At 41.2% G+C, this 25280-nt stretch overlaps 2 protein-coding genes across 2 annotated transcripts; both read right to left on the reverse strand.

Moving 5' to 3' along the window:
* Positions 1–1968: 1968 nt before the first annotated feature.
* LOC135933837 (uncharacterized) lies at positions 1969–4532 on the reverse strand. Its single transcript, XM_065472068.1, has 2 exons — positions 3667–4532; positions 1969–2187 (listed from the first exon to the last, which is right to left on the reverse strand). Exons 1-2 carry the CDS (start codon positions 4423–4425, stop codon positions 1969–1971), a joined length of 978 nt encoding a protein of 325 aa, XP_065328140.1. The 5' UTR covers positions 4426–4532.
* Positions 4533–11506: 6974 nt separating this feature from the next.
* Positions 11507–19298, reverse strand: LOC134646319 (probable 2-ketogluconate reductase). The gene is made up of 6 exons (XM_063500182.1): positions 18917–19298; positions 18537–18708; positions 17656–17834; positions 17480–17576; positions 17250–17391; positions 11507–11725 (listed from the first exon to the last, which is right to left on the reverse strand). Exons 1-6 carry the CDS (start codon positions 19293–19295, stop codon positions 11507–11509), a joined length of 1188 nt encoding a protein of 395 aa, XP_063356252.1. The 5' UTR covers positions 19296–19298.
* Positions 19299–25280: the final 5982 nt, after the last annotated feature.

Below are 25280 nucleotides of genomic sequence, written 5' to 3' on the forward strand. Positions count from 1 at the left end.
CCTTGCCTTACTTCTGGGTAGTGTGGCACCAGTTGTCTCAGTCCCAACTCTGGCAGGATGACCAGGACTCCTTAATGAGGCAGCTTGACTGTTGCAGCAGGCTTGAGACAGTCATTGCTTTACAAAGGAGGTGTTGAGGAACCTGTCCAGACTCTCTAGAAGTTCTAGGCGGTGCCTCACCTTTTTGTGTTTTTGTGCTTTTTATGCCTTTTAGCTGAGTCCAGTGTTGGGCAAGTTACTTTGAAAAAGTAATTAATTATAGTTACTAGTTACTTTTTCAAAAAAGTAACTGAGTTACAAGATTCTAAAAGTAATTAATTACTTGAAAAGTAACTATTGTGCTACTTTAAAAAAAAAGTTTAACCCTCTGGGGTCCAGGGTATAATTGGCCATTTTTAACCACTTATGATTTTCTCTCCACATTTCACCTTTAAAAACTATTTACTTTGCCTTGTTTGGTATCATCCTTTTCAGCACAACCTCATGTGTCTGAATTTACAGTTATGTTTTCATTTTGACATACTGTATTAACACAATTGATCTGAAATCAGACAAAAAACATAAACATTTTTTAATAACCATTTCAAACTATTTACAGAACAATCAGCTGTTCTGAATTCAATAAGATGCCACACAAATTATTTGTGCCACTGCAAATATTTCTGTCCACTATAAAGGAGAACATCACAGCCTGATACCTGCAGGTCTGACAGCAGCAGGTGTATCACTCTTTTTTCTACCTGGAGACAGCAGTCGCCTCATTGTTCTGACACACAACACATCTACCCAAAACACTACACACTAACTACACAAGACAACACATTAACTACATACTCCAAACACGCTAAACGTCACAAATCTCTCACATCTCAAAACTCGCTCTCTCTCTTTTTCTGCTGTCTCTCTCTCTCTCTCTCTCTCGCCGTCACTCCTAAAACTTCCCCCTCTTCCTAAACAACCAAATGTCATGTTGCCATATCATTTTTTCATTGGTCGATGTGGTGCATTTTTCCACCAACACCAACGGGTTGTTTTTGTTTTGTTTTGTTTTTTTTGCTCATAAGCAGAGAGTGCTTGCTAGCGCTGTCCTTAGACAGTAAACGTGACGAAACTATTGAGGAAAAAACACACGTATATATTGCTTATCAATTTAAAACTGGTATTGTCGCGGCCTTTTACGTTCCAAACACCAAAAAAGTCCAAGAAAAGGCCGTGGGTGGCAACGGGAGGTTTGTTTTAGAACGCACTTCTGACTCCATTATTTAAAAATCATATGCCGTTTATTTCGTGGAAAATTATAAACAAAAATCAGCCAAATAACTTCTTAAAACTTAAAATTAAACAAAAGTTAACTTAATTTGCTTTAACAACTTCAAAAGTGGTCAAAAAATCATTTTCTAACCCTCCCGTTTTCCCATCTGACATTTGGCAAACAAAAAACAAAACATCTTTACCACACCCATCCAGGGTGCTCTTAATCTCTTGATTAATGGGAGGGTCCATAAGCTAATAAACCAATGACCTTCCAAAACCTTTTCCAACAATTAATTACAAATTTACATAACAAAACTATATTCTATCAGTATACATCCTATTCAGTATATTCTTACGACTTTAAAGAAAAAACTCAAATGAATACAAATTGCATTTTATAAACAATCAACAAAAATGGCCACAACATTCCGGCCCCTAATTCCTGTGTAACATGAATTATATCTAAGTGGCCATCACAAAATGCAATACCAATAATTTTCTTCAGTAGTCCATATGTCTTCTTAAAAAACAAACAAACTGAAAGGTCAGTGTTCTATGATTCCAAGTCTCTGTTGTTCAAGTGTTTGCTTTGTGTGTATTGAAAAAAGGTGTATGTTGCATAATGGAGTGTAGAGCAAAGTGAGTGTCAGTGTAAATGTAGAGCCAGAGGTTCCAGAACTTGGCTCAGTTGGAGGCAAACATTCATTGTTTCCTCTAGATGGCCTCCACCAGGAGACATATTTTGTTGATTGGCCTCTCCAGCTCATTTGTTCGTGTCTTAACTCTAACACGGCGAACTACTCCGTGTGCATCGGCCATGGTTTCAGTGATGCGGCCAATGGGCCAAGAATTTCTTGGTGCAGCTCCATCAACAATAAGCACAACATCACCAATGCAAAAGTTCCTATGAATCTTGTTCCATTTCTGTCGTTCCTGCAACATAGGAAGGTATTCTTTCACCCACCTTTTCCAGAATAGATCCACAATATACTGGGCTTGTTTCCATCGTCTTCGCAGATACAGATCCTCTTTTTTGAATAAACCTGGTGGCAGCACAGGTTTGCCTTTTAACTGGAGCAAGTGATTTGGAGTAAGAGCTTCTACATCATTGGGATCGTCAGAAGAAGGTGTGATTGGGCGGTCATTCAGTATAGCCTCCACTTCACACAAAACTGTATGCAAGGTTTCATCATCGAGTACTTGCTGGTTTGTGATAGAGCATAATATTCTCTTTATTTCTTGCACCAAGCGCTCCCATACTCCACCATGATGGGCCCCATAAGGTGGGTTAAAGGTCCACTTTATGCCATCCTGTGCTAAACCTTTTTGGATTTTACCTTGGTTTAGCTCTAACATAGCTTGTTTTAACTCACGATTTGAGCTGACAAAGTTGGTTCCATTGTCTGACCAGATTTCCTTGACTTGTCCTCTGCGGCAGATGAATCTCCTGATGGCATTAATGCAGGAACCTGTATCAAGAAAATGTGCCACCTCAAGGTGGACTGCACGACAGGTTAGGCATGTGAAAAGAACTCCATATCTCTTAACAAGACTCCTGCCCCTCTTTACTTCTATTGGTCCAAAATAATCAACACCAACATAAGTAAATGGTGGAAGATCAGCTGAGATTCTGTCAATAGGAAGATCAGACATTTTCTGCTCACCTGGCTTTTGCCGTTGTCTTTGACACACTATACAGTCTCTGATTATTTTTCTAGCTGCTGAATTAGCATGAGGGATCCAGTATTGACAGCGAAGGGTTGAAAGCATGTGATTTCTTCCTCTGTGACCAATCTTTTCGTGAATATGCTGAAGAATAAGCTTTGAAACATGGCTTTCTTTTGGCAAAATTGCAGGATGTTTTGTTTCCTCAGGTAAATCTGCTTTGCTCAGTCTTCCACCCACTCTCAAGACACCATTAGTAACTACAGGATCAAGCTTATACAGATGACTTGACTTCCTTACATTGCCAGAGCTTAGGGCAGTCATTTCATCAGCAAAATGTTTTCTCTGCACAAAGCTCACTATAGCTTCCTCAGCCATGGACAAATCATCAGCTTTGAGCAGAGTGTTCCATTTATCAGCTTGTTTAGCACATATTTGACTTCCACAGTGCGTGTCCAGCAACTTCTGTCTTTTCTTTGTTTGCAGTTTAAGTCTTTCTTTTACTTTCAGGATCCATGTCACACACCTTTTTAATTTTGTCCAGCTGGAGAAGTACAACAGCAGCTTAGTAGCGGGACACACATCCTCTTTCAGCACAGCTGCACACATCAGGCCCTCCCCTTTTATTTCTGGGTCAGCTTCCAAATGGACGGATATATAATTCCTGCCTACAGGCCAGTGAACAACAGGTTTACTAAGAAATTCTGGACCACTGATCCAGGTGGAAGATTTCAGGAAACAGCTAACCGTCATTCCTCGAGAGGCTGCATCAGCTGGATTCAGCTTTGAGCTAATGTACCTCCACTGCTCAACTTTTGTCAAAGCATGAATGATGGAAACTCTGTTAGCTACATATGTTTTGAACCGTGTGGTTGTGTTTGCAATGTACTGTAGCACAGTTGTGCTGTCAGACCAAAAAACTGACTCACTCAGATTAAGATTAAGTTCAACTGATAGCATTTTGTCTAAGCGCACAGCTAAAACTGCAGCAGCCAGCTCAAGACGTGGGATGGTGACTTGTTTTAACGGCGCCACCCTTGCTTTACCAATAATAAAGGAAACACACACTTCCTGCTTGCTATTAGATAGCCTAAGATATGATACAGCACCATACCCAGTTTCACTGGCATCACAAAAGTGATGCAGCTGTGCACTTTTTATCTCCCCAAATCCTTTGGGTGTGACACATCTACTGATACTAAACTTGTTAAGAAGAACTAAATCCTCAACCCATTTTTGCCAAGTTTGTGCCATTTCTGCTGGTATTGTCTCATCCCAGCCAAACCTCAGTTTACATAGATGCTGCAGAATTTGTTTTGCAGGCAGAATGACTGGAGCTAAGAAACCCAAAGGGTCGTAAATGGAGCTGACATTGGACAGAATACCACGTCTTGTAAGTGGTTTGTCCTTGTTCACAATACTGAATGTGAAAACATCATGTTCAATATCCCATTGCACACCGAGAGCTCTTTCTGTGGGTAGCTGATCCCGACTAAGGTCCAGCATCTTTACACCTGTGGCTCTATTTTCCTCCGGGATCTGACAGAGGACAGAGCGATCACTACATACCCACTTATTGAGCTTAAATCCCCCCTTGGCACACACCTCAGTAAGCTGCTGATAAAGTGAGATGGCCTGCTCAACAGACTGAGTAGATTTAAGACAGTCATCTACATAAAAACTGTGCCTGATTGTATGTATAACCTCTTCTGGGTACAGATGTTGGTTGTCATCAGCAGTCTTTAGTAGTGCATAGGTGGCACAGCTGGGGGAGGATACTGCACCAAAAATGTGGACTAACATTCTATGTTCCACCAGCTGTTTTGTGATGTCACCATCGGGCCACCAGAGAAAACGTAAAAAGTTTACTTGTTCCTCAGCTACTCTGACCTGATGAAACATCCCTTTAATGTCTGTCATAAGCGCTATTGGACCCTGCCGAAAGCGAATCAGCACACCTAATAAAGTGCTAGTCAGATCTGGGCCTTGTATTAGCTCTTTGTTCAGTGATGTTCCAGCAAATGTTGAAGCACAATCATATACAACACTCAGTGTTTTCTTGCGGGGGTGGTAGACCCCATGATGAGGTATATACCACACCTTTCCTTCCTCATGCTTCAACTGTTCTTGTGGTATGATTTCTGAATGTCCCTCCATACTAACATTGTGCATGAATTCTTTGTATTCTTTAAAGAATAACTGATCTTTCTGAAACCGTTTTAGCAGATATTGCGCCCTCTGCTGAGCCACCTGCTTGTTGTTTGGCATTCTTACTTCAGGTTTACGAAAAGGTAGTTTCAAGTAATAATGACCATCTTTAAGTACAGCTGACTCTGACATTATGTTCATGAACTGTTTATCTTCTACAGACATTTCTGCACGCTCATTACACTGGTTCTCCACAAAATCTTGATTATACTGTTTAACCAGCATTTCCTCTAAACTACTTATAGAAATGCGGTTTACCTGGACAAAACTAGCATCACTACCATGATTGAGTAGCCCATTGACAACCCAACCAAGACGAGTTAGCACAGCATAGGGTCCATTACCCTCACTGTTAATGATTCTCCAACGTTCCAGTGCTTTGGGAGAATTTACACCAATAAGCAGCCCAATGCTAGCATTTATCGGTGTCAACTCAACATCCTTTAAGTAAGGCCATTTTCTTAAGTTTTCTTCTCTAGGGATATTTTCTTTAGTGACAGGAATAGACTTTTGAGTGTACACATCAGGCAACCTCAAATACTCATTCTGTTTTAAAGCAGCTACTTCCATACCAAAAAGTTTATAGCTACTTACTGGCCTTTCCTGACCCATAGTCTTTAACATGATTTCCACTTTCTTTCCAGATGCATTTAACTGCATCATCAACGCCTCAGTGCAAAAAGTTGCAGAGCTGCCAGGATCAAGAAAGGCGTATGTCTCCACAACCTTCATCCCATTTTCCAACTTCACTTTTACTGGAACAACTGACAAGGCACATTCATTAGACCCGGCCCCAGTATGGCTACCAAAGTTCAAAGAAACAAGAGCATTTGAGACTGATGATTCTTTACATTCAGCTTTAGCTGCTTGCCACTGCCTTTCTTTTGAGTCTATGTGGAGAACAGTAGGGTGATTTTTATTACAGGTGTGGCACGTCAAACGATGTGGACAAGTTTTACTCATGTGGCCTCTCTGTAAGCAACCAAAGCATAAACTTTTACTCTTAAGGAATGTCACCTTTTCTTTGTTGGCTTTTAGTTTGAATGAGTCACACACGTCCAAAAAATGATTTTGGTTACAAAACAAGCACTGAGTTTGATCTAACGCTTTATCTTCATGGCTTATCTGAATCCGTTCCGGTTTGTGTTTGTCATTGTTCTGTTCTGAAACTAAAGCAACGGAAGTAACAAAGCTACTGCTCTTAGTTTTAAACTGTGCCTTTGAAGGTTTTGGAGCCATCTTTTCTTTTGTGTTTTTACTCTCTCCAAAAACAGGATCGAATGCAGCTCTTGTTTGCTTTTCAAGAAAACCAAGAAGATCTTTAAATCTTGCTCTGCGATCGCACTTTTCTGTTATATCAACGACTATTAGTCGCCATTTTTCACGAAGTCTAAAAGGCAACTTTGAAACAAGAATCCTCATATTGGTTGAATTTTCCAACTCATCAAGAAACCCAGCTTCATCCATTGTGTTGAAGCAGCTTCTTAGAAGGAATGTGTAAGCTCGTAATGCTGAAGCATCATCAGACTTTAAAACTGACCAGTTAAGAGCCTTGTCTATAAATGCAGATGTTATCTTTGCTCTGTTACCAAAGTTCCACTCAAGCTGCTTTTTTGCCTCAACATAAGCTGTCTGTGGACTCATGTGCATGCAACTTCTCACTAAAATTCTTGGCTGTCCTGTAGTAAACTGTTCTAAATAATAAAGCCTATCCTGCATATTATCAGTCTTGGTTTCTATTCCTTGCTCAAACGCCTTAAGAAAGGATCTAAAATGCAAAGGATCACCACCAAAAACAGGAATTTCTATAGCTGGAAGCAGTGACAACCTCTGTTGTTTTACAAGCATCTGAGTAATCTCATTTTGCTTTCTCATAATCTCTGTTAGGGCACTGCTGTGAACATCAACCTGAGAAGAGATTGGCCTTGGGCTTTCCCCTTCCGGTTTAACCTTAGCAGGTGCATGTGTCTGTAGGGGTATTGGCAAAGGTGAATGGACTAAAGGGGCTTTCTTTGTTCTTGGAGCCTTTTGAGCTGTAGCAGCAGGTATGAACTCAGTAGATGTTCCAGAAGGAGTTGTAATCCCGCCTTCTGATTCAACCTCAGCCCTGGAACTAAGGCTCTGCCGATCCTGAGCAGAGGTGAGAATTTGCATTTTTGCATCAGCCTTAACCAACTTAGTTCTTAGAGCCAATGCTTCTTTTCTTGCTTTTAACTGAACTTCTTCCAGTTCGAGCGCATGTTTTTCTTGCAGTGCGTCCACCTCCGCTTTCAAAGCGGCTCTTTCCACTTCAGCTTCCATCAGCACCATTGAAGCCGCACGCGAGCTTTTACTCCTTAAACTTAAGGCTGCAGTAACATTACTGGGCGCTTTACTAGAGCCCTTGCTGACAGGTTTAGCAACTCGTTCAGAAATCATGTCGCTCGTTTCTTGCGCTACTTGTGAGACACTATCATGCGGCGCAATGTCACTGTCATGAGATGCTACCTTTGATTCAACATTAGAGGCTGCAACTTCATCCTTTTGTGGATCAGGGTCTATTTTAATCCAAGTGTCGATCTCATGCAGAAAGTCTTTAAAACCGATCAACTTAGGTTCATACCAATCGCTGTGATCTGTTTCCTTTTCATCATCGTTCAGCAATTTTTGAACTGAAGTCTGTAAGTCCATAAACTCTCCCAAATAATCATTAAATGTTTTCATGTGTTCATCTATGGAGACTTTTGACTCTCCAGCATCAATGAGAGCATTAATGTCATTTCGTTTTCTTGTCAGAACGCCAAGCTTCGCTCTGCGTTTTTTAATTAAATTAAAAAGCTCTCTTTCTTGTTCCTCCATTTTAACCACAAAATTCGTTTCACAAGGTCCAAAAGATAATTGTTTAATACAAATGTTTCATGTTGCAGCTCAGCGTCTCGGCTCATCCAAACAAAGTTTCGCATTTACTCACGGACTTTGCGACATTTTTTCAGTCCATTCTACGAAGATCCAATCTTCCAAGTCCAATCTTCCAAGTCCAATCTTGCAAGTTTTCCCAGCTTCCAAGTTGACATCCAAGCGAGTCAAAATGATTTTTTGACTTAAATGTCGCGGCCTTTTACGTTCCAAACACCAAAAAAGTCCAAGAAAAGGCCGTGGGTGGCAACGGGAGGTTTGTTTTAGAACGCACTTCTGACTCCATTATTTAAAAATCATATGCCGTTTATTTCGTGGAAAATTATAAACAAAAATCAGCCAAATAACTTCTTAAAACTTAAAATTAAACGAAAGTTAACTCAATTTGCTTTAACAACTTCAAAAGTGGTCAAAAAATCATTTTCTAACCCTCCCGTTTTCCCATCTGACATTTGGCAAACAAAAAACAAAACATCTTTACCACACCCATCCAGGGTGCTCTTAATCTCTTGATTAATGGGAGGGTCCATAAGCTAATAAACCAATGACCTTCCAAAACCTTTTCCAACAATTAATTACAAATTTACATAACAAAACTATATTCTATCAGTATACATCCTATTCAGTATATTCTTACGACTTTAAAGAAAAAACTCAAATGAATACAAATTGCATTTTATAAACAATCAACAAAAATGGCCACAACAGGTATATATCACCTTGTTGCTTTGTCATCTTGAAGTGGTCATGTGATTGGCTTACCACGACTACTTTACTCTTCCTCAGTCAAACAGCAGCACTCATGCGACTGTTTTGCCCCCTTAGCTCCAGGTGTTGTGCCAAAAAGTGATCGTCGGCCAGAAAGTGATTGCCGTAAGCTGAACACAGCTTCAACCGTCTGTTTGTTGAAAAATAGTAACGCGACCGCACCGCATTTTCTTGTTAGTAACGGTAACGGCGTTGTAACGATAGAATAGTAATTAGTTAGATTACTTGTTACTGAACAAAGTAACGCCATTACTTGTAACGCCGTTATTCCCATCCATCCATTCTCACCAGCTTCTACAGGGGGACTATCGAGAGCGTCCAGAGCAGCTGCATCACTGTCTGGTATGGTAACTGCATCGTATTGGATCATAATACCCTACAATGGATAGCGAGAGCAGCTGAGAAGATCACTGGAGCCTCTCTTCCCTCCATCACGGACACCTATTGCACCCACTGCAACAGCAAACCACCAGCATTGTGGAGGACCCCACACACCCCTCATATACACTCTTCACTCTGCTGCCTTTTGGCAAGAGGTACCGAGGCCCTTACTGCCAGACTGTGGAACAGCTTCTTCCCCCAGGCCGTCAGACTCCTGAACACTCAGTGACTGGACGAACACACACACACCTTCATATATTACGTTACATTTTGCACAATGCTCAGTCTTTTTGCACGACACACTCTCATTGTTGCACTTTTATATTATACACTGTTGTGTCTGTATCGTTCTGTTCTGTCTGGTGTTGCACTGCTTTTGATTTGGTTTTTTTGCAATTTTTGCATACTTGCACTTTATGTAGTACTGTGTTGATTGTCTGTTATATGAAGCACCATGGTCTTGGAGGAACGTTGTCTTATTTCCCTGTGTACTGTACCACTGCACATGGCTGAAATGACAATAAAGCCACTTGACTTGACTTGAAGTATGCCAATGATACCACCATGGCTGAGCTCATTGATGGAGATGAGACAGCGTACAGGGCGGAGGTAGAGAACCTGAAGCTGGACGTCCTTAAAACAAAAGAACTCATAATGGACTTCAGGAGACACAGACAGTTCCACTCCCGTCTGATTATAAATGGAGAACGGGTGGAATCTGTCTCTACCTTCAGGTTTCTAAGCATCCACATCTCCACTGATCTTACTTGGACCCACAACACCATCACCCTGGTAAAGAAGGCCCAGCAGCGGCTAAACTTCCTCCATGTCCTGAGGAAGAAGAACCTGGAAATGTTGTTATTATTAAACTTAGAGTTTTTCTGCTCAGTGCTCAAAGCTAGGAACTATGCCTGAGAGATGATTTTAGGGAAGAGCCAAAAGCAGAAAAAAAATGAAACAGAACTTCGGATTTTGGCTGAAGGCCTCATTATTTGAAATATTAACTCTGTTTAATATTAGCACTGATTATTACAACAGTATTTCCATGACAGTATACAGTACACCAAGTTGTTTTCCACTCGACAAATTAATTTGAGAATTTGGGACTCATGTTGAAGAATACAATCCAGGCAACAGTAAAACATATTCTGTAGGATAGAAATGTCATTTACTGAAGACGGGGTACCTGGATGCAGCAGGGCTTCATTCAGATCAGAGAGAATCTTCTTTGTGTGTCACGATCTGGGAGGCAGACCGTCTGGAGGACGAGGATTTGGACTCAAACGCAAGCACGGACGACAGCGTAGCTGTGAGAAAGTTTATTAACAATGAAAGGCAAAATATAAACCAAAGCAGAGCATTGCAGGGAACTACGCGAACAAAAACCTAAACTGGGAACAGCTACAAAATAATAATGAAAGGAACAAGAACCTGCAATGAGAAACCTGAAACCTGGAACATGGAGAAACACACGGCAGAAATACAGGGGTAGACATGCAGACGAACCAGCAACTAACAGACGGAAACGCAGGGCTTAAATATACAGAGGGATAACGAGGGAATGAGACACAGAAGGGGAACAGAGCTGGGAGTAATCAGACATGACAAGACCAAGGGGAAGAAAAAGTCAGTTCAATGACATAGGACACAGACTTTCAAAGTAAGACAGGAAACATAACAGATGCGGACTTGACTAGGTGAGACAGCAACCATGGAACACAGAAACCAAAAGACTAGAAAAGATAAACAATAACAAAATCAAAGTAATCAAAGTAAATACAGAAACAAAAACACTGGACCGTGACATTGTGTTTCTATTTAAGTGTTCACTGGAAGCTTATTAGAAGATTATTTAGCTTGACTTCCGGTTTGGCGATGAGTGAGTGAGGTAGACACGGCAGTAGCTCCGCTTAATTTCAATCTTAAAACTCCAAATAGACTGTAAGTATACAGTAACCGAAGGTAACTTAAACTACTATCTGATAAAGTGGCTGGGTGTCTACAGGCCAGTTGAAAATGCCCAAAAAAGTTTTGCCAAATTTGGACACGCCGGACGGGGAAGGCCCGAGTGAAGCCTCCGGCCACAGTAAAGACGCCAGCGGAACCGTCACGAGCACAGACAATACAGTGTTGGGGGCTATTGCGGCACTCCGCTCCGAACTGGCAGGTGTTAAGGCTGAAATTTGTGACAAAATTGAAAATAAGATCTCAGAAGTCACAGCAGTATTAAGAGGGGAGATAGCCAGCTTGAAAGCCGAGAATGACAAAGCCATAACAACGCTAAGGAACGAGATAGAGTCACATGGCCATACGCTGCAAGAGCTAGCTGATACGACTAGCGGCTCATCCGATGCAATACGGGAGTTGGAGAACAAAGTTGAGACGCTCCGTGGGCAAGTGACATCGCTTTCGGAAAAATGCCTCGACCTCGAGGGACGTTCGAAGCGTCAGAACCTAAGAGTGGTAGGGGTGAAAGAAGGCAAAGAGGACGGGCAGAATGCCAGGGAGTGTGCAGGGAGGCTGTTAAAAGAAGCGCTTGGTCTGGACGAGACACCTGTGATTGACAGAGCCCACAGAGCTTTGAGAAAGAAGCCCGGAGATAACGAACCACCCCGACATCTTATTGTAAGAGTTCACTACTGCCACACCTATGAGGACATCATGAAGAAAGTCATGGGCACCCGGGATATAACATTTTGTGGCCAGCGGATTCAGATTTTCCGGGACCTGCCACCTGAGGTGGCAAAGCGCCGAGCTACGTTCACCGCTGTGAGGAGGATGCTACGCGACAAACCGGGGGTCAAATACGACTTCTTTACCCAGCCAAACTACGAGTGTCTCACGACGGTATCGAGAAGTTTTTTACTGATCCGGAAAAAGCACGACAGTATGCAGAACGCCTCATCGGAGACGTGGATAACGGAGGATCACGGGATCCTGTCCCACGTGAGATAAGGGCAGATAATGCCACAATACACCACCCAGAACGCGAATAACCTCTACGCAGGTGACATCTAGCACTTTATTACTGACGGGTTTTTTTTCTCTGTGTACCTAAGAGTCAATAATCCGGGCAGCTTGCGGTTAAAGGCATATGTTAGTAACGTTATACTTGTTAATAATGTTACATGTTGCGGTCTCACACTTGGTTTTAAGGGCTGGTAGTTAGACACCCTTTAACTTGTTTTTGAACAACTGTATTGTTTTGTTTAATAGTGACGATAATGTACCTTCTGATCCTTTTTTTTGTGATATCTGGTCTATGCTTAGTGTCTTTATGGAGCTACACAGGGCACTTGTTATGTCGGAGGTTGCGACAGAGGATGGTTAGAAGTACGCATGGTCTTGTTGGGAGGATGGCAGGTTCCCCTCCTTGCTATGACCTAGGTGTGTGTGTGTGTTTTTTTTGTTTCTGTTTGTTTGTTTTCTTTTTTTATTATTTCTGCTGTGTTTACTTTGTATTTTCATGGGTGGGGTTGTTGGGCGGGAAGGTGCTATCGGTAGAAAATGTTCTAGTCAATACGGGACAATACACATAAATCAGTAACAGTATGGCCTCAATAGATGGTGATGGAAATAATGGGGTGAACAGGAGAGGGCTTGTAACTTTTTGCTCTTGGAATGTGAATGGCATCAGTGAACCGATAAAACGTGGTAAAGTGTTGGCATACCTAAAATCATTGAGATCAGATGTTATTTTCTTGCAGAAGACACATCTTAAAAATGATGCACATTGCAGGATTAGAGCTAAGTGGATAGGGCAGGTCTATCACTCAAGGTTTTCCGCAAAGGCAAGGGGTACAGCAATAATTATTCGTAAAAATGTGCCATTCATACATAAATCTACCCTGGCAGATAAGGAGGGGAGATATATCATGGTGGTAGGAGAAATTCAGTCTATACCAATCACATTGCTGAATGTCTATGGCCCGAACAAGGATGACCCAGAGTTCTTTAGAAAAACGTTTAGCTTGATCCCGGATATTTCAACTATAAATTTGATACTTGGGGGAGACTTTAATTTAGTTTTAGATACCTATCTGGACAGGTCGTCAGCTCAGAGAACTGCGCCATCGAATGCTTCTAGGTTTCTGAAATCGTTTATTGATAATTTGGGTCTTGTGGATGTTTGGAGAACCTTGAATGCAACCGGAAGGGAATATTCCTTTCACTCTGGGGTTCATAATACGTACTCCCATATAGACTACTTTCTATTAGATAGTAAACTGTTACATGGAGTCCAAAGTAGTAAATATCATAATATCCTTATATCAGATCATAGCCCAGTGTCTATTTCACTAAATTTACTGGAATCAGGTGGTAATTATAAACACTGGCGATTAGACCCCCAACTTCTTACGAGGAAAACATTCTGCAATTATCTGGAAGAACAGATCAAGTTGTTTTTTGAGATGAATGACAAAGACGATGTATCACCTCTTTTATTGTGGGAGACGTTTAAAGCATACGTGAGAGGCTGTGTAATCTCTTTTCAGTCGTCTGAGAAAAAACGTAATACATGGAACGCATACAGTTGGAGGTTCAAATACAAAAATTGGACTCTGAGAATGCCAGACAACCGTCTGTACAGCTACATAGTAATATCAGCTCTTAAGTATAAACTCAATAACTTGCTCTCAGATAAAATTTCCAGGGCCTTCATGTATGTTAAGCAGACCTATTTTGAATTTGGTGATAAGCCACATAAATTACTGGCAAGGAATCTAAGGAAGAGAGAAAGTGATAGGGCCATTCATGCAATCAGGTCAGACTCAGGGTCGTTGACTAATTCTTATAAGGATATTAATACTGCTTTTAGACAGTTTTATGAACAGTTGTATACATCTCAGTGTAATGCACCTCCTGAAATTATGCAGGATTTTCTAAGCAAATGTAACTTGCCTACATTGGCACAAAAGTACAGGACACTTCTAGATGCAGACTTAACATGTCCAGAATTGATTAGTACCATACGCTCCCTGAAAAACGGGAAGAGCCCAGGACCTGATGGTCAATGTAACGAGTTTTATAAAAAGTTTAGCAGTTTACTAACCCCATATTTGCTAAAAATGTTTAATATGGCCTTGGAAGATGGTGCAGTCCCACAGACCCTGAATGAAGCAACTGTGACTCTCATTCCAAAGAAAGGAAAGGACCCAGAATTGGTGAGTTCTTACCAACCAATCTCTTTATTGAACACAGATCAGAAAATACTGGCCAAATCTTTAGCCAGGAGACTTAGTTCTCACATAGGTAAACTGGTTCACCCAGATCAAACAGGGTTTATCCCAGCAAGGCATGCATCTCATAACCTGAGACGTCTTTTTGACATTATTTATTCCTCTAGGGATCCAGATAAAGACCTAGTGATATTGAGCCTTGATGCAGAAAAAGCCTTTGACTGTGTCGAATGGTCATATCTATATGCAGTATTAAGTAAGTTCGGAGTTGGACCTAAATTTGTTTCCTGGATTCAATTGTTATATAGTAATCCGTGTGCCAGAATACTCACAAACAATACCCTTTCCGAACAATTTAAGCTATTTCGTGGCACAAGATAAGGTTTTGCGCTGAGCCCTTTATTGTTTGCCCTCGCATTAGAGCCGTTGGCGGAAACAATTCGGAAACATAAAGAAATACAATGCTACAATACAGGATACACCTCCAATAAGATCTCACTGTACGCCGATGATATTCTGCTGTTTGTAACCAGACCATTAGACTCAATCCCTAAGGTGCTAGTAACAATAGATTTATTTAGCTCTTTTTCAGGTTACAAAGTAAATTGGGGGAAGAGCGAACTGATGCCAATTAAATGCAGTAATCTTGATTTACTAAATCGTCTTCCCTTTAGAATAACGTCAGAAAAATTTTCATATCTTGGAATTGAAGTTACTAAGTCATACAAGTCATTATATGAAGCCAATTTTGTGAGAATTCTGGATACATTTAAAAACGAGGTTGAATTTTGGAAATCACTCCCACTTTACATGATAGGTAGGGTGAATGCGATCAAAATGATTTGTCTCCCTATATCTGTTTCAAAATATCCCTGTGTATCTAAAAGCTACATTTTTTCAAAAATTGGATTCAGTCCTTCTCCCTTTTATCTGGAATTATAAGAGCCACAGGATAAAAAAGGCCCACCTTTGTAAAGAGAAAATACATGGTGGCCTAGCTTTACCAGACTTTAAAAATTACTACTTCGCAGCTAATATGCAATACATAGCTTATTGGCTAGATGATACAGTTATAATGGGAAGTTGGTTGGACATGGAGCGAGAAGACTGTATGCCTTATTCTCTTGGTGCAATTGCATTGTCTCCCGTTCGTTTTAAAAAGACGTACTACAACTGTAATCCAGTTATTCACAATACAATTCAAATCTGGAGACAGATCGTGAAAGAGTATAGACTCAGAGCCTTCTCGCTTTTGACACCTATTACAGCTAATCCTGCATTTAAACCCTCAGTTTTAGATGGGACATTTGATCGCTGGAAGGAAATGGGGTTGCGAAATGTGGGACACCTGTATTTTCAGGGCTCTTTTGCTTCATTTCAACAGCTTAAGGAGAAGTACAACTTATTAGCCTGTGATTTTTTTAGATACCTTCAAATAAGGAGCTATGTAAGGTCCCAACTACAACAATTTGAGTCTGCAACTCCAGGTAAGCTTGATCAATGCCTGGTGGATTGTATAACAGAAAAGCATGCTGTTGCTTTTATACATGAGATATTACAGTCACTCTGGCAGAAGGATACAGGTAAAATAAAATCAGCTTGGGAAAAGGAATTAGGGTCAGAAATTCATAATGATATCTGGACTAAAGGGCTACGTTATGTTAATTCCTGCTCTATTAACGCCCGACATAGGTTAATTCAGTTTAAAATTTTGCACAGATTGCACTACTCGAAGACAAGATTACGTCGGATATTTCCTGAAACGTCACCCATCTGTGATAAATGTCAATGTGCAGAAGCTGATCTGCTTCACAGTTTTGTAATGTGTATCAAATTACAAAGTTTTTGGGCGTCAGTTTTTTCTTTTTTTTCCAAACTTTTTGATGTGCAGTTAGACCCTGACCCCATTTTGATTCTTATTGGACTATCGGGACAATCTAAAAAACTTAAGAGCGCACAGATTTCCCTCCTGTCCTATGGCCTGATGTGTGCAAAGAGACTGATTCTCCTCCTATGGAAGGGAAAAGAAGTGCCCTCCTTGAAAGTCTGGATTTCAGTACTGACAGATACTCTTCATCTGGAAAGGATCCGCTACATTTTAAACGACAAACTGGAGGACTTCGATCAGATTTGGAGGCCGCTCATTGAGCACCTGGAAACTATGAACAAATGAGAGCTATTATGTGGACTTCACCATTGCTTAAAATAAGCTGATAGCACTCTGGGATAAGGGAAGGGTGTAGGGAGGGGGTTTGTTTGTTTGTTTGTTTTGTTGTTGTTTTTCGAACGCCCTTTTTGGTACTTTCCATTGTCTTGGTTGTGTGTTTTGTTTTGTTTTTTCCTGTTTTTGTTGTTTTGGTTTGTTTTTGGGGGGGTTTTTTGTTCGCTTTGTTTTTCCCCTTTTCTTGATGACAAAACTGTAAAAGGGAAGCAATGTCAGTCAATTTGTGATTGTTATTTGTGCTTCACAATAAAAATATTTGAAGAGAGATTATTTAGCTTGTTTGTTCTTCTAAATTGGCAGATTAATTATCAAACCAAAAGGCTCTTAAAGTTTTCATTTGTGTGTCGAAAAGTGTTGCATTTCCTTTTCTACTTCAAAGACTTTTTCATTAATACATACCACATTTTGTTCAAGCACTGATTAATAGCTGACCTTTACACCACAGTCATGAAAACACTGGTAGCACCGGTGGGACCTCACTGTATATAAAATTAATAAAATAATTAACTTTGCTTCAAAGACATTTTTCAACTTGTATCTATCAGATATCATGTGATATGATCCTACATTTAAACTATTCTGCAACTTACTGTGTTCAAATCTTACTTTTTGAGGGATCTTAATTCTAAAAATAAAGTCAGATTTAACAGTTTGATAGGTCAGTGTAGATGAACTTCATTTGGAACAGGTAACCCTTTCACTCCAGCCAGGGCGTTTTCGACCATCTTCTTCACCATCCCACGTGCTGTGGTAATGGTTGAGATGCCAATGTGGGGAGTGATGAGTATATTAGGAAGTTCAAGCAATGGATGATCCCTACACAAGAAAAATCACAGATAACACTGCATGAGTCTGCTTGAACATGTGATTCTGTTGTGTTACTTTGTATGCACAGACATAGCACCTTGGTAAAGGTTCAGGATGAGTCACATCTAAGGCCGCTGCACGAATTGTTCCTGATTGAAGAGCTTCAAGTAAGGCGTCCTGGTTCACAACCAGACCTGAGGTTTATAAAGAATTGTTACTACATTGAACCAGTGATCACTAAACACTATAGTACAGGAAACACATTATTCCCACCTCTGCTGATGTTGATCAGTGTTGCTGTAGGCTTCATGAGGGACAACTCCCTGTGGCCAATGAGGCCTGATGTCTCTGAGGTCAGATTTACAGCTATCATGACAAAGTCTGAGCACCTGAGCAGGTCATCCAAGTTCTCACAATAACTTGCTCCAACTGCTTGCTCGTCTTCGGTGCTCCTGAACAGCATGAAGAGTATTTGAGGGAGACAGTATAGAAACTGAGGGTGACTAATTTAAGCTGTTTTAAGCAAGCCCACCTCCATGCCAACTACTCCTGTCATATAGTGTCTGACTAAATCATATTTATTGTCATTGGTATTGTGTCTGTTTTGTTCTGAAGTCTTGATGCTGCTTCGACCTGCCTCTGGTGTTCTATATAGGCAGAAACAAGAGAAAAATGTGGAAGGGTAGAAAAGCCCAACCACTACAGTAGTACTGACTAATCATCCTTGAGGGCTTTTGGCACACTAATGAAATCATCACTAAAAAACATACATATACAGTGGAACCCCGACTTACAAATACCCCATTTAACGAAAAATTCAAGTTACGAAGGCACTGAATGGCAATATTTCTGCCTGTGTTACAGCAAAATGCCCGCGTAACGAAACCCGCTGGCTCTGACTGACTGAGCCCAGAATGCCTACAATGCCTTCCGAATCATGTGACAACCCCCTTAGCTTTCGTTCTTGCGCTTCACTGTTCCACTTGAACAACGTATTGTTGTTGCAGTTAGCAATTAGCCTATAGCCTATCGTGCACTCAAAAGGTGCGGTGGGTGCTTCGACTTACGAAAATTTTCGACTTACGAAAGACCCTCGGGAACGAATTAATTTCGTAAGTCGGGGTTCCACTGTATACTTGTGTTCTTTTATTTACCTTCTGGTCCTCTTGTGATACATAACCTTCATTTCAAATCCTTTGCTTCTTTGAGCAATCTTGTAACCAATCTCTCCCATTCCAATGATTCCAAGGGTCGCCCGTGTGACTTCAACTCCCATCAGATTTTGAGGTATATGGACAGTTTTTGGGTCTGTAGCTATCTGGTGACCTATGATGAAAAAAAATATTTTGTCTGGATTGACAGATGATACATTTTAGATCATGTTAACATGGTAAATGATGCAATTTACTCCTACGTCTAAAAGAAGGAAGTATTATTCTGCTTATCTGTTGAAGAGTTAAGAGTGATTACGCATTTGGTCTTGGTTATAGAATTGCTTGAACATTGGGCCACTTTGGTTAACCTGTAATCTCACCCTCAAGAATGTTGCGAGCTGAAGCCAGAAGTAGCCCCATGGCTAAATCTGCAGTGGCGTCACTGACCACACCAGGTGTGTTGGCCACTTTGGCACCAAGACGGTTGATGAATGGCACATCCAGATGATCGATTCCCACTCCTCCACTGGCTACAACTTTAAGGCAGGGAAGCAACCTGAGCAACCAAGGCTTGGCTGCAGGGCAGTACTTCCAACTCAGCAGAACCTGGATTTTGGAACCGTGGAGCACAGGGTTCTGCAGAAAGTCTTTGTAGCAGACGATCTGGAAGTGTTGTTTCACTATGTCAGCTAGCTCTTCAAGGTAGCCATGTGGACCCCCAACCTCTGAAATTAGTGCCCATGGCTTTTCCTCCTCCATCACTTCCTTTGAAAATAAAAAAAAAAATGCCCTATCATTTTTTCTACCAAAGAGTAAAGACTGTGATTTGGTAGCTTAATCTAGTATGACACAGTCTACTCTAATCAGCTGAACATAGTAATCTAGTAGCTGACCAGTTCAAAAGAATTGATATTTTCAGGGTTAAATGACTATTTTCACAGATTTGTTAAAAAGAACAGTTTAGTCTGTTATTAAGAACAAACTCCATAAAGAAGTCATCACTTAAATGAGAAAGACTCACCCTTGAAATTGCCTTTCAACCTCTGTGCTTTTTTAGACTGGTGTAGTGACAGGTGAGCCTTTGCAGGATTTCTTACACTACTGTTGTCATTTTGCCTCTGACAAGTTACAGATTAAGTAAAGTTAATATGAAAACAAAGAGTGGGCTGTGTTCAATCTGCAGCATAGTGAGGCTGCAATAAATAGAGTTTACGATTCACCGATTTAATATGTATAGCATGAATTAGCACTTCAAAGTTATGCTCTGCAACCTCTCCGGTTATCTAAAAGACAAACTGTAAAAGTTTTGTGAACTTTGGTAACAAATGATTACTGTAAGACTAGACAAGGCCAGACTGAATGAAGTAAGATTTGTTTAAAGTTGCATCAGACAGTTGCTTTATGAGTGCCAACAGATTATATTTTAACCTAAAAAGAACAGATGGATGATGTTAGTGTACTTTACTCTCTCACTTCTGTTAGTGTTTGGGGTGAATGTAGTATGCACAAGAATTTATTTAGTTTTCAGAACAAAAACGTAATCTCTTCTACAGCACAAGTCTGCCCTTTTGATCCCTAATACACCAACAAATATAAGACAGAATTGCTAAATAGAAATCAACGTGTTGCACTGACCCAGTCGAAATCCAGACCTCAACCTGGCTGAAATGCTACAGCAAGACATTAAGAGAGCTGTTAACAAATGAATGCCAACTAACCTTCATGTGAGTGGGCATTAAGGCGTCTGGGGAGGGCAGGGCAGTTTTGAGTTCCCTCCTCAGACGCCTTAATGCCCACTCACATCCTGGGCCATCTGACCTCAGGAATTCACATGACAGGGTGGGGCCAGGTTTCACAATGAGCTCACCCGAAACCCTGGCTGATTAGGTCCCACACCCGCTTTCACACCTTGGCTCATGTGATTAGAGGATCACCAGGGGGTCCTTTGTCCCTCTTTGGGGGGATACTCCCACTGGGTTTAAATCTGGGACTCTCGGCCATTTGACCTTAGAACTGAAGAAGCTTCTCGGATGAGAGGTGAAACGTCTTCAAGCAACTTAAAGAAGTCCAGACGCTTTTCTTTGCAAACTCCTTTGACTATATGAGTGCTTGTGTATAAATACACAAACCATACACATATGCTTTCAATTGTGTAATTTAAGTGATCTAGGTAGCTCTGTTTTGGAAGTTCAGTTAACTCTAGGAATGTGCTTTGGAGTTTGTACGTGCTTTGTGTCTAAGGGTCACCATATACAGTAGCGGTTTTTGATACGGGCGACACGGGCGGTTGCCCGGGGCGGCATCATGGTGGGGGGCGGCATCACGGGCATCGGCAAAAAAAAAAAAATGCTCATACTCATGCTGCCCCGAAATCAGCCAGCGCATATTGGGAATGGCATAGGCACCGATCGGTTTTCTATCGCCCATTTGCTGGGAGTAAGGGCGCCCTCCGTTTGCGAGGTGCGCCCGCTGCTTGCGGCACAGGGAGGAGAGGGCGGGGCGGCGGGGGATTCTCTGGCTGGCTGGAGCAGCATCTAATAATCAACTCGCAAAATAAAACAAAATAAAAACAAAACAACAAACATGAAAACAGCAGACATTATGATACAGACTTATAATTTGCACCGATGTTTTTTCGAAATTCTGTACGTGGAAAGTGAGCGCGAGAGCCCTCGGTGCGCCTGCTCGCTGCTGAAGTCAAAGTAAACTTTATTGTCATCTCCGCTACATACAGTCCAGTATATAGAGAGACAAGACGACGAGGCTCCAGTTACAGCAGTGCAAGTAAACAAACAATAAATATAAGAAGAGTAAGAAAGTAAATATACACTTTAGGACCAGGGGTAAAGGGATCAATAACAATTTAAAATTTATAATTTACAGTTTGATGATTTAAAGTCTCACACACAACCCGTCGAAAGGGGAGGGGGGGGGGGGGGGGGGCTGCTTCCAAATAGAGCACATTTCATTCATAATGATGTAAATCCAAGCCCATCATGTATTCATGATTTGAATCCTGGGTTGTGTGAAATCCCAGAAATACACCTTAGACAAAGTGAATCTGTGAACTAAGGTGTAGGTCTATTAGGTTATGTTGTGGCGATCCTCGAGTTGGGCGATTTGTGTTCATACTGGAGTGCAAAATTAAAACCAATGGAAGATGGACAAGAAAACTTCAAAGCCATCATGTGCTCAGTTTAGAAAAAATAGAAAAGAAGAGGAAGAGAAACGAGCAAAAGATACAGGTAAGCAGATGTGTCATTGGATGATGGCAGGTCATCCTGAAACAATCAGAATCAGAATACTTTATTAATCCCTAAGGAAATTATGTGGGTTACAGTTGCTCCAAGAAGAAATGGTAAAAATAGTAACAGTAACAGACTAAACCCCAAACAATACATTATGTTACAGATTTTAGTGTCAATTGTTGATTTGTCCTGTTCTCATTGTATGGCGAATTATGATGGCTGTTTGGTAGCCGTTTGCATACTATGCATACTCTCTCTCTCTCTCTCTCTCTTCATATGTATGTGTGTGTGTGTTTCTCTGGTAAAATTCAGTAGGGTTAGGCGCCAGAGGGAGTGTTCGCCCGGGGCGCCAAACAGGCTAGGACCGCCACTGACCATATATATTTATATATAAACATATATAAATAAAACCATGTTTTTTTTTACATTAGTAATTCCTTTTGTGCATAATTTTTTATTGTTGTTAATAATAAATTAATTAAAGCAACAAAACAACCCGAAGAGCCGGTTGGGAGCCGAAAGAGCCGGTTCTCTATAAAGAGCCAGAAATCCCATCACTAAAAACTAGCTTTACTTTGTTGTCTGGGTCAACTTTGCTAGCGAGAGACAGAGAGAGGCGTTGAAAGGCTGCTCCAACGGAACTTATTGTTTCGGAGGAAAACACGAACACAGTGTACAGTCGAGTCTTAATAGCTTACTTACAACTGGGCTCATCAGGCACTTGGCTGCAGTGGTTATTATTATATTTACATGCTTCCAGCTCCCGTTTCTGCTCGGTGACCGCTCGTACTTTTCCTTTTTCTACCTCCCTCACTCACAGACACATCACGGGTATGGCCAGGGGTCGGCAACCTGCGCATGCGGCTCTTTAGTCCTTATAGTGCGGCTCAGCGTGGTTTGGGAAAATAAATTAGAAGTATTTAGCTGAAGTGTATTTTATTTATGTTAGTTCTTTTTTAACTTGTAGTTCTAAATTGGAAGATTGTTGTGATATTGAAATATAAAAATAAAATTATATTCTATATATTATTTTTTCATCGCTCAAAATAAGCGTCACACTCGCGGAAGCCGGTATACCCGCCGAAACGCCGTGCATTTATCGAGACTTTCAACCCCAGGTAGGCCAATTATGGATCTTCGGATCCACATTATGTCAGCAGCTATTCTCCACCAGGAACTATGTTAAAAACAAACACCGCTCACGCCTCACAGAGGACAGCTTACAGTCCTGCGTAAAGATGAAAGTGACTTCGTACAGTCCCGATTTGCAGACGCTGTGCGCAGAGGTTCAGGAGCAGAAGTCCCATTGTAAGCATATCACGGCAGATCTGACGATGTTTCCATGAACATGCTTTTCAGCATCTCTTTATTGACCACTTTTCACACACGGTTGCTGTACGCATACAGCCGGCTGTAGCTTTGCAGCTCACAGCCCGACACATACCAACAACAACAGCATAGGTAGCACAGACGTTAAGGCGGCGAGGCATGATTGCGGGTGCCGCTCAGGTGCGTCCGCCTCCCCTACAGCGGCGCTGCAGACCACGCCCCGCCACACACACTAACCAGGTAAAATACAACTCAATGGTAATAAATCCGAGCTCCTCTTGGTCGGCACTAAATCAACATTATCCAGAACCAACAGTTTCTCTATTACTATCAATAACTCGCCGGTCTTCGTTTCTTCCTCTGTGAAAAGTTTGGGTGTCATCCTCGACAGTACTCTATCTTTCAATTCACACATTAATAATGTTACTCGGTCTGCACATTTTCAATTGCGCAACATTAATCGTCTCCGTCCTTTTCTCACCCCACATGCCACTGCCATTCTTGTCCATAGCCTTGTTACTTTCCGGATTGATTATTGTAATTCACTTCTTTTTGGTCTTACTCAAAAATCCATCCACAAGCTTCAACACGTCCAGAATCCTGCTGCCCGTATCATCACCAGGACCCCTTCTATCCACCACATCACTCCTCAGCAGCTTCATTGGCTCCCGGTCAAATATTGTATCAATTTCAAAATACTCTTGTACGCATTTAAAGCTATTCATCATCTCTCTCCTCCATATCTCTCTGATCTGGTTAACATCACCGCCCAATCTCGTTGTCTCAGATCATCTTCTTCCCTCTCACTCTCTGTCCCCTCCCCCCGTCTTGTCACCATGGGGAGCAGGGCTTTCAGCTGCTCTGCTCCACGACTCTGGAATTCCCTACCTCCTGATCTAAGAAATATCTCTACCTTCTCTCTCTTTAAGTCCCAACTCAAAACCCACTTGTTCAAAATAGCTTATCCCACATAACCTCTCCATTCGACTATTTTAAATTTCTTTATGTCTTATGCTTTTATGATTGTGTAAACTCTTTGCTTTTATGTTGCTTTTTACTCTACTGTGTACAGTGACCTTGAGTGTTTTGAAAGGCGCTTTCAAATAAAATGTATTATTATTATTATTATTACATATTTAGGCAGAATTTTGCAAATATCTATTTTTCATTTTTTAGCAGCATAGTGCTTTTTTCCAATTATTTTTTTTAAAAGTCAGGTCAAGGCTCCAAAAGCCCAAAGGCGATAAAAGGGTGGTGGCTCACAACAGTTTTTGTTTGCTACATGGATCATTTTAGTTCAGCTGGGTGTCTTTCCTTTTGTTATATTTCTTTAAGAGTTCAAAATGTGTTAATTACATAAATAAAATGTGATTTTCTCTGTAGCACTTCATGGATTTCATAAGCAACACACCTTAGTTGTTCACACAAAGCATAAAGGTAAAAAACAATGTTGTGTACAGTGTTATCTTCATTTTAGATGTCAAAAAGTATTTGCGGCTCCCAGTGTTTTCTTTTGCGTGGAAACCGGGTCCAAATGGCTCTTTGGGTCTTAAAGGTTGCTGACCCCTGGGTATGGCAGTCCATTCTCCCTGCAGCACGGACTACACTGACCATCAGGCTACATTCTTTAGGGCTATGCCTGTAGCATTCTGCCTGTTGCCTTCATATTAAATCATTTTTAAAAATATTTCTTCACGTCACGAGATTGAGACACGGGCATTAGGGCCTCTTAATGCGTGTTTTGTTTGGGTTTCCACCGGCGTGGAATTACCAAAAATAGAGGGTATAGCCAAACATATTGTGGCGAGCTCAGACAAGGAGGAGACAGAGGTGTCGTTTGGTCTCGCTTCCCCGAGTTTCCAGGGAGCACAGCCGTTTATTTTCCAACAGAAACACACCGCCGCTAACCAAACTGCTCGGCATAGCTTAGCACAACAACAACAACAAAAAGGCGCTCTCTCACCCAGGAAACGCACAGTCGCAGCGAGAGCGCGTCGCCCTGTAACCATGGCAACCATAACGCTGCCGCCTGGAACAACAACATAGCTGTCAAACAAAACCCAAACAGTCCTGACCCGCCACAATATGAAAAAGGAAAATACAAACAAAGTAACTGTATTCTAAATACCACCTTTTTAAACGGTAACTGTAACGGTTACATGTATTC

Source organism: Pelmatolapia mariae, linkage group LG16_19 (assembly GCF_036321145.2).
Source record: "Pelmatolapia mariae isolate MD_Pm_ZW linkage group LG16_19, Pm_UMD_F_2, whole genome shotgun sequence".
NCBI lineage: Eukaryota > Metazoa > Chordata > Actinopteri > Cichliformes > Cichlidae > Pelmatolapia > Pelmatolapia mariae.

What these genes read in the sequence shown, in the direction of transcription:
- LOC135933837 (XM_065472068.1), bottom strand. Translation starts at nt 4,425, where the DNA reads ATGCTGGACCTTAGTCGGGATCAGCTACCCACAGAAAGAGCTCTCGGT. An exon ending in CAGCCTCTCGAGGAATGACG is followed by an intron (nt 2,188 to 3,666) that starts GTTAGCTGTTTC and finishes CCTATGTTGCAG; the next exon opens with GAACGACAGAAATGGAACAA.
- LOC134646319 (XM_063500182.1), bottom strand. Translation starts at nt 19,295, where the DNA reads ATGGAGGAGGAAAAGCCATGGGCACTAATTTCAGAGGTTGGGGGTCCA. An exon ending in CATCCTGAACCTTTACCAAG is followed by an intron (nt 17,392 to 17,479) that starts GTGCTATGTCTG and finishes TTTCTTGTGTAG; the next exon opens with GGATCATCCATTGCTTGAAC. An exon ending in GGTTACCTGTTCCAAATGAA is followed by an intron (nt 11,726 to 17,249) that starts GTTCATCTACAC and finishes TGTCAATCACAG; the next exon opens with GTGTCTCGTCCAGACCAAGC.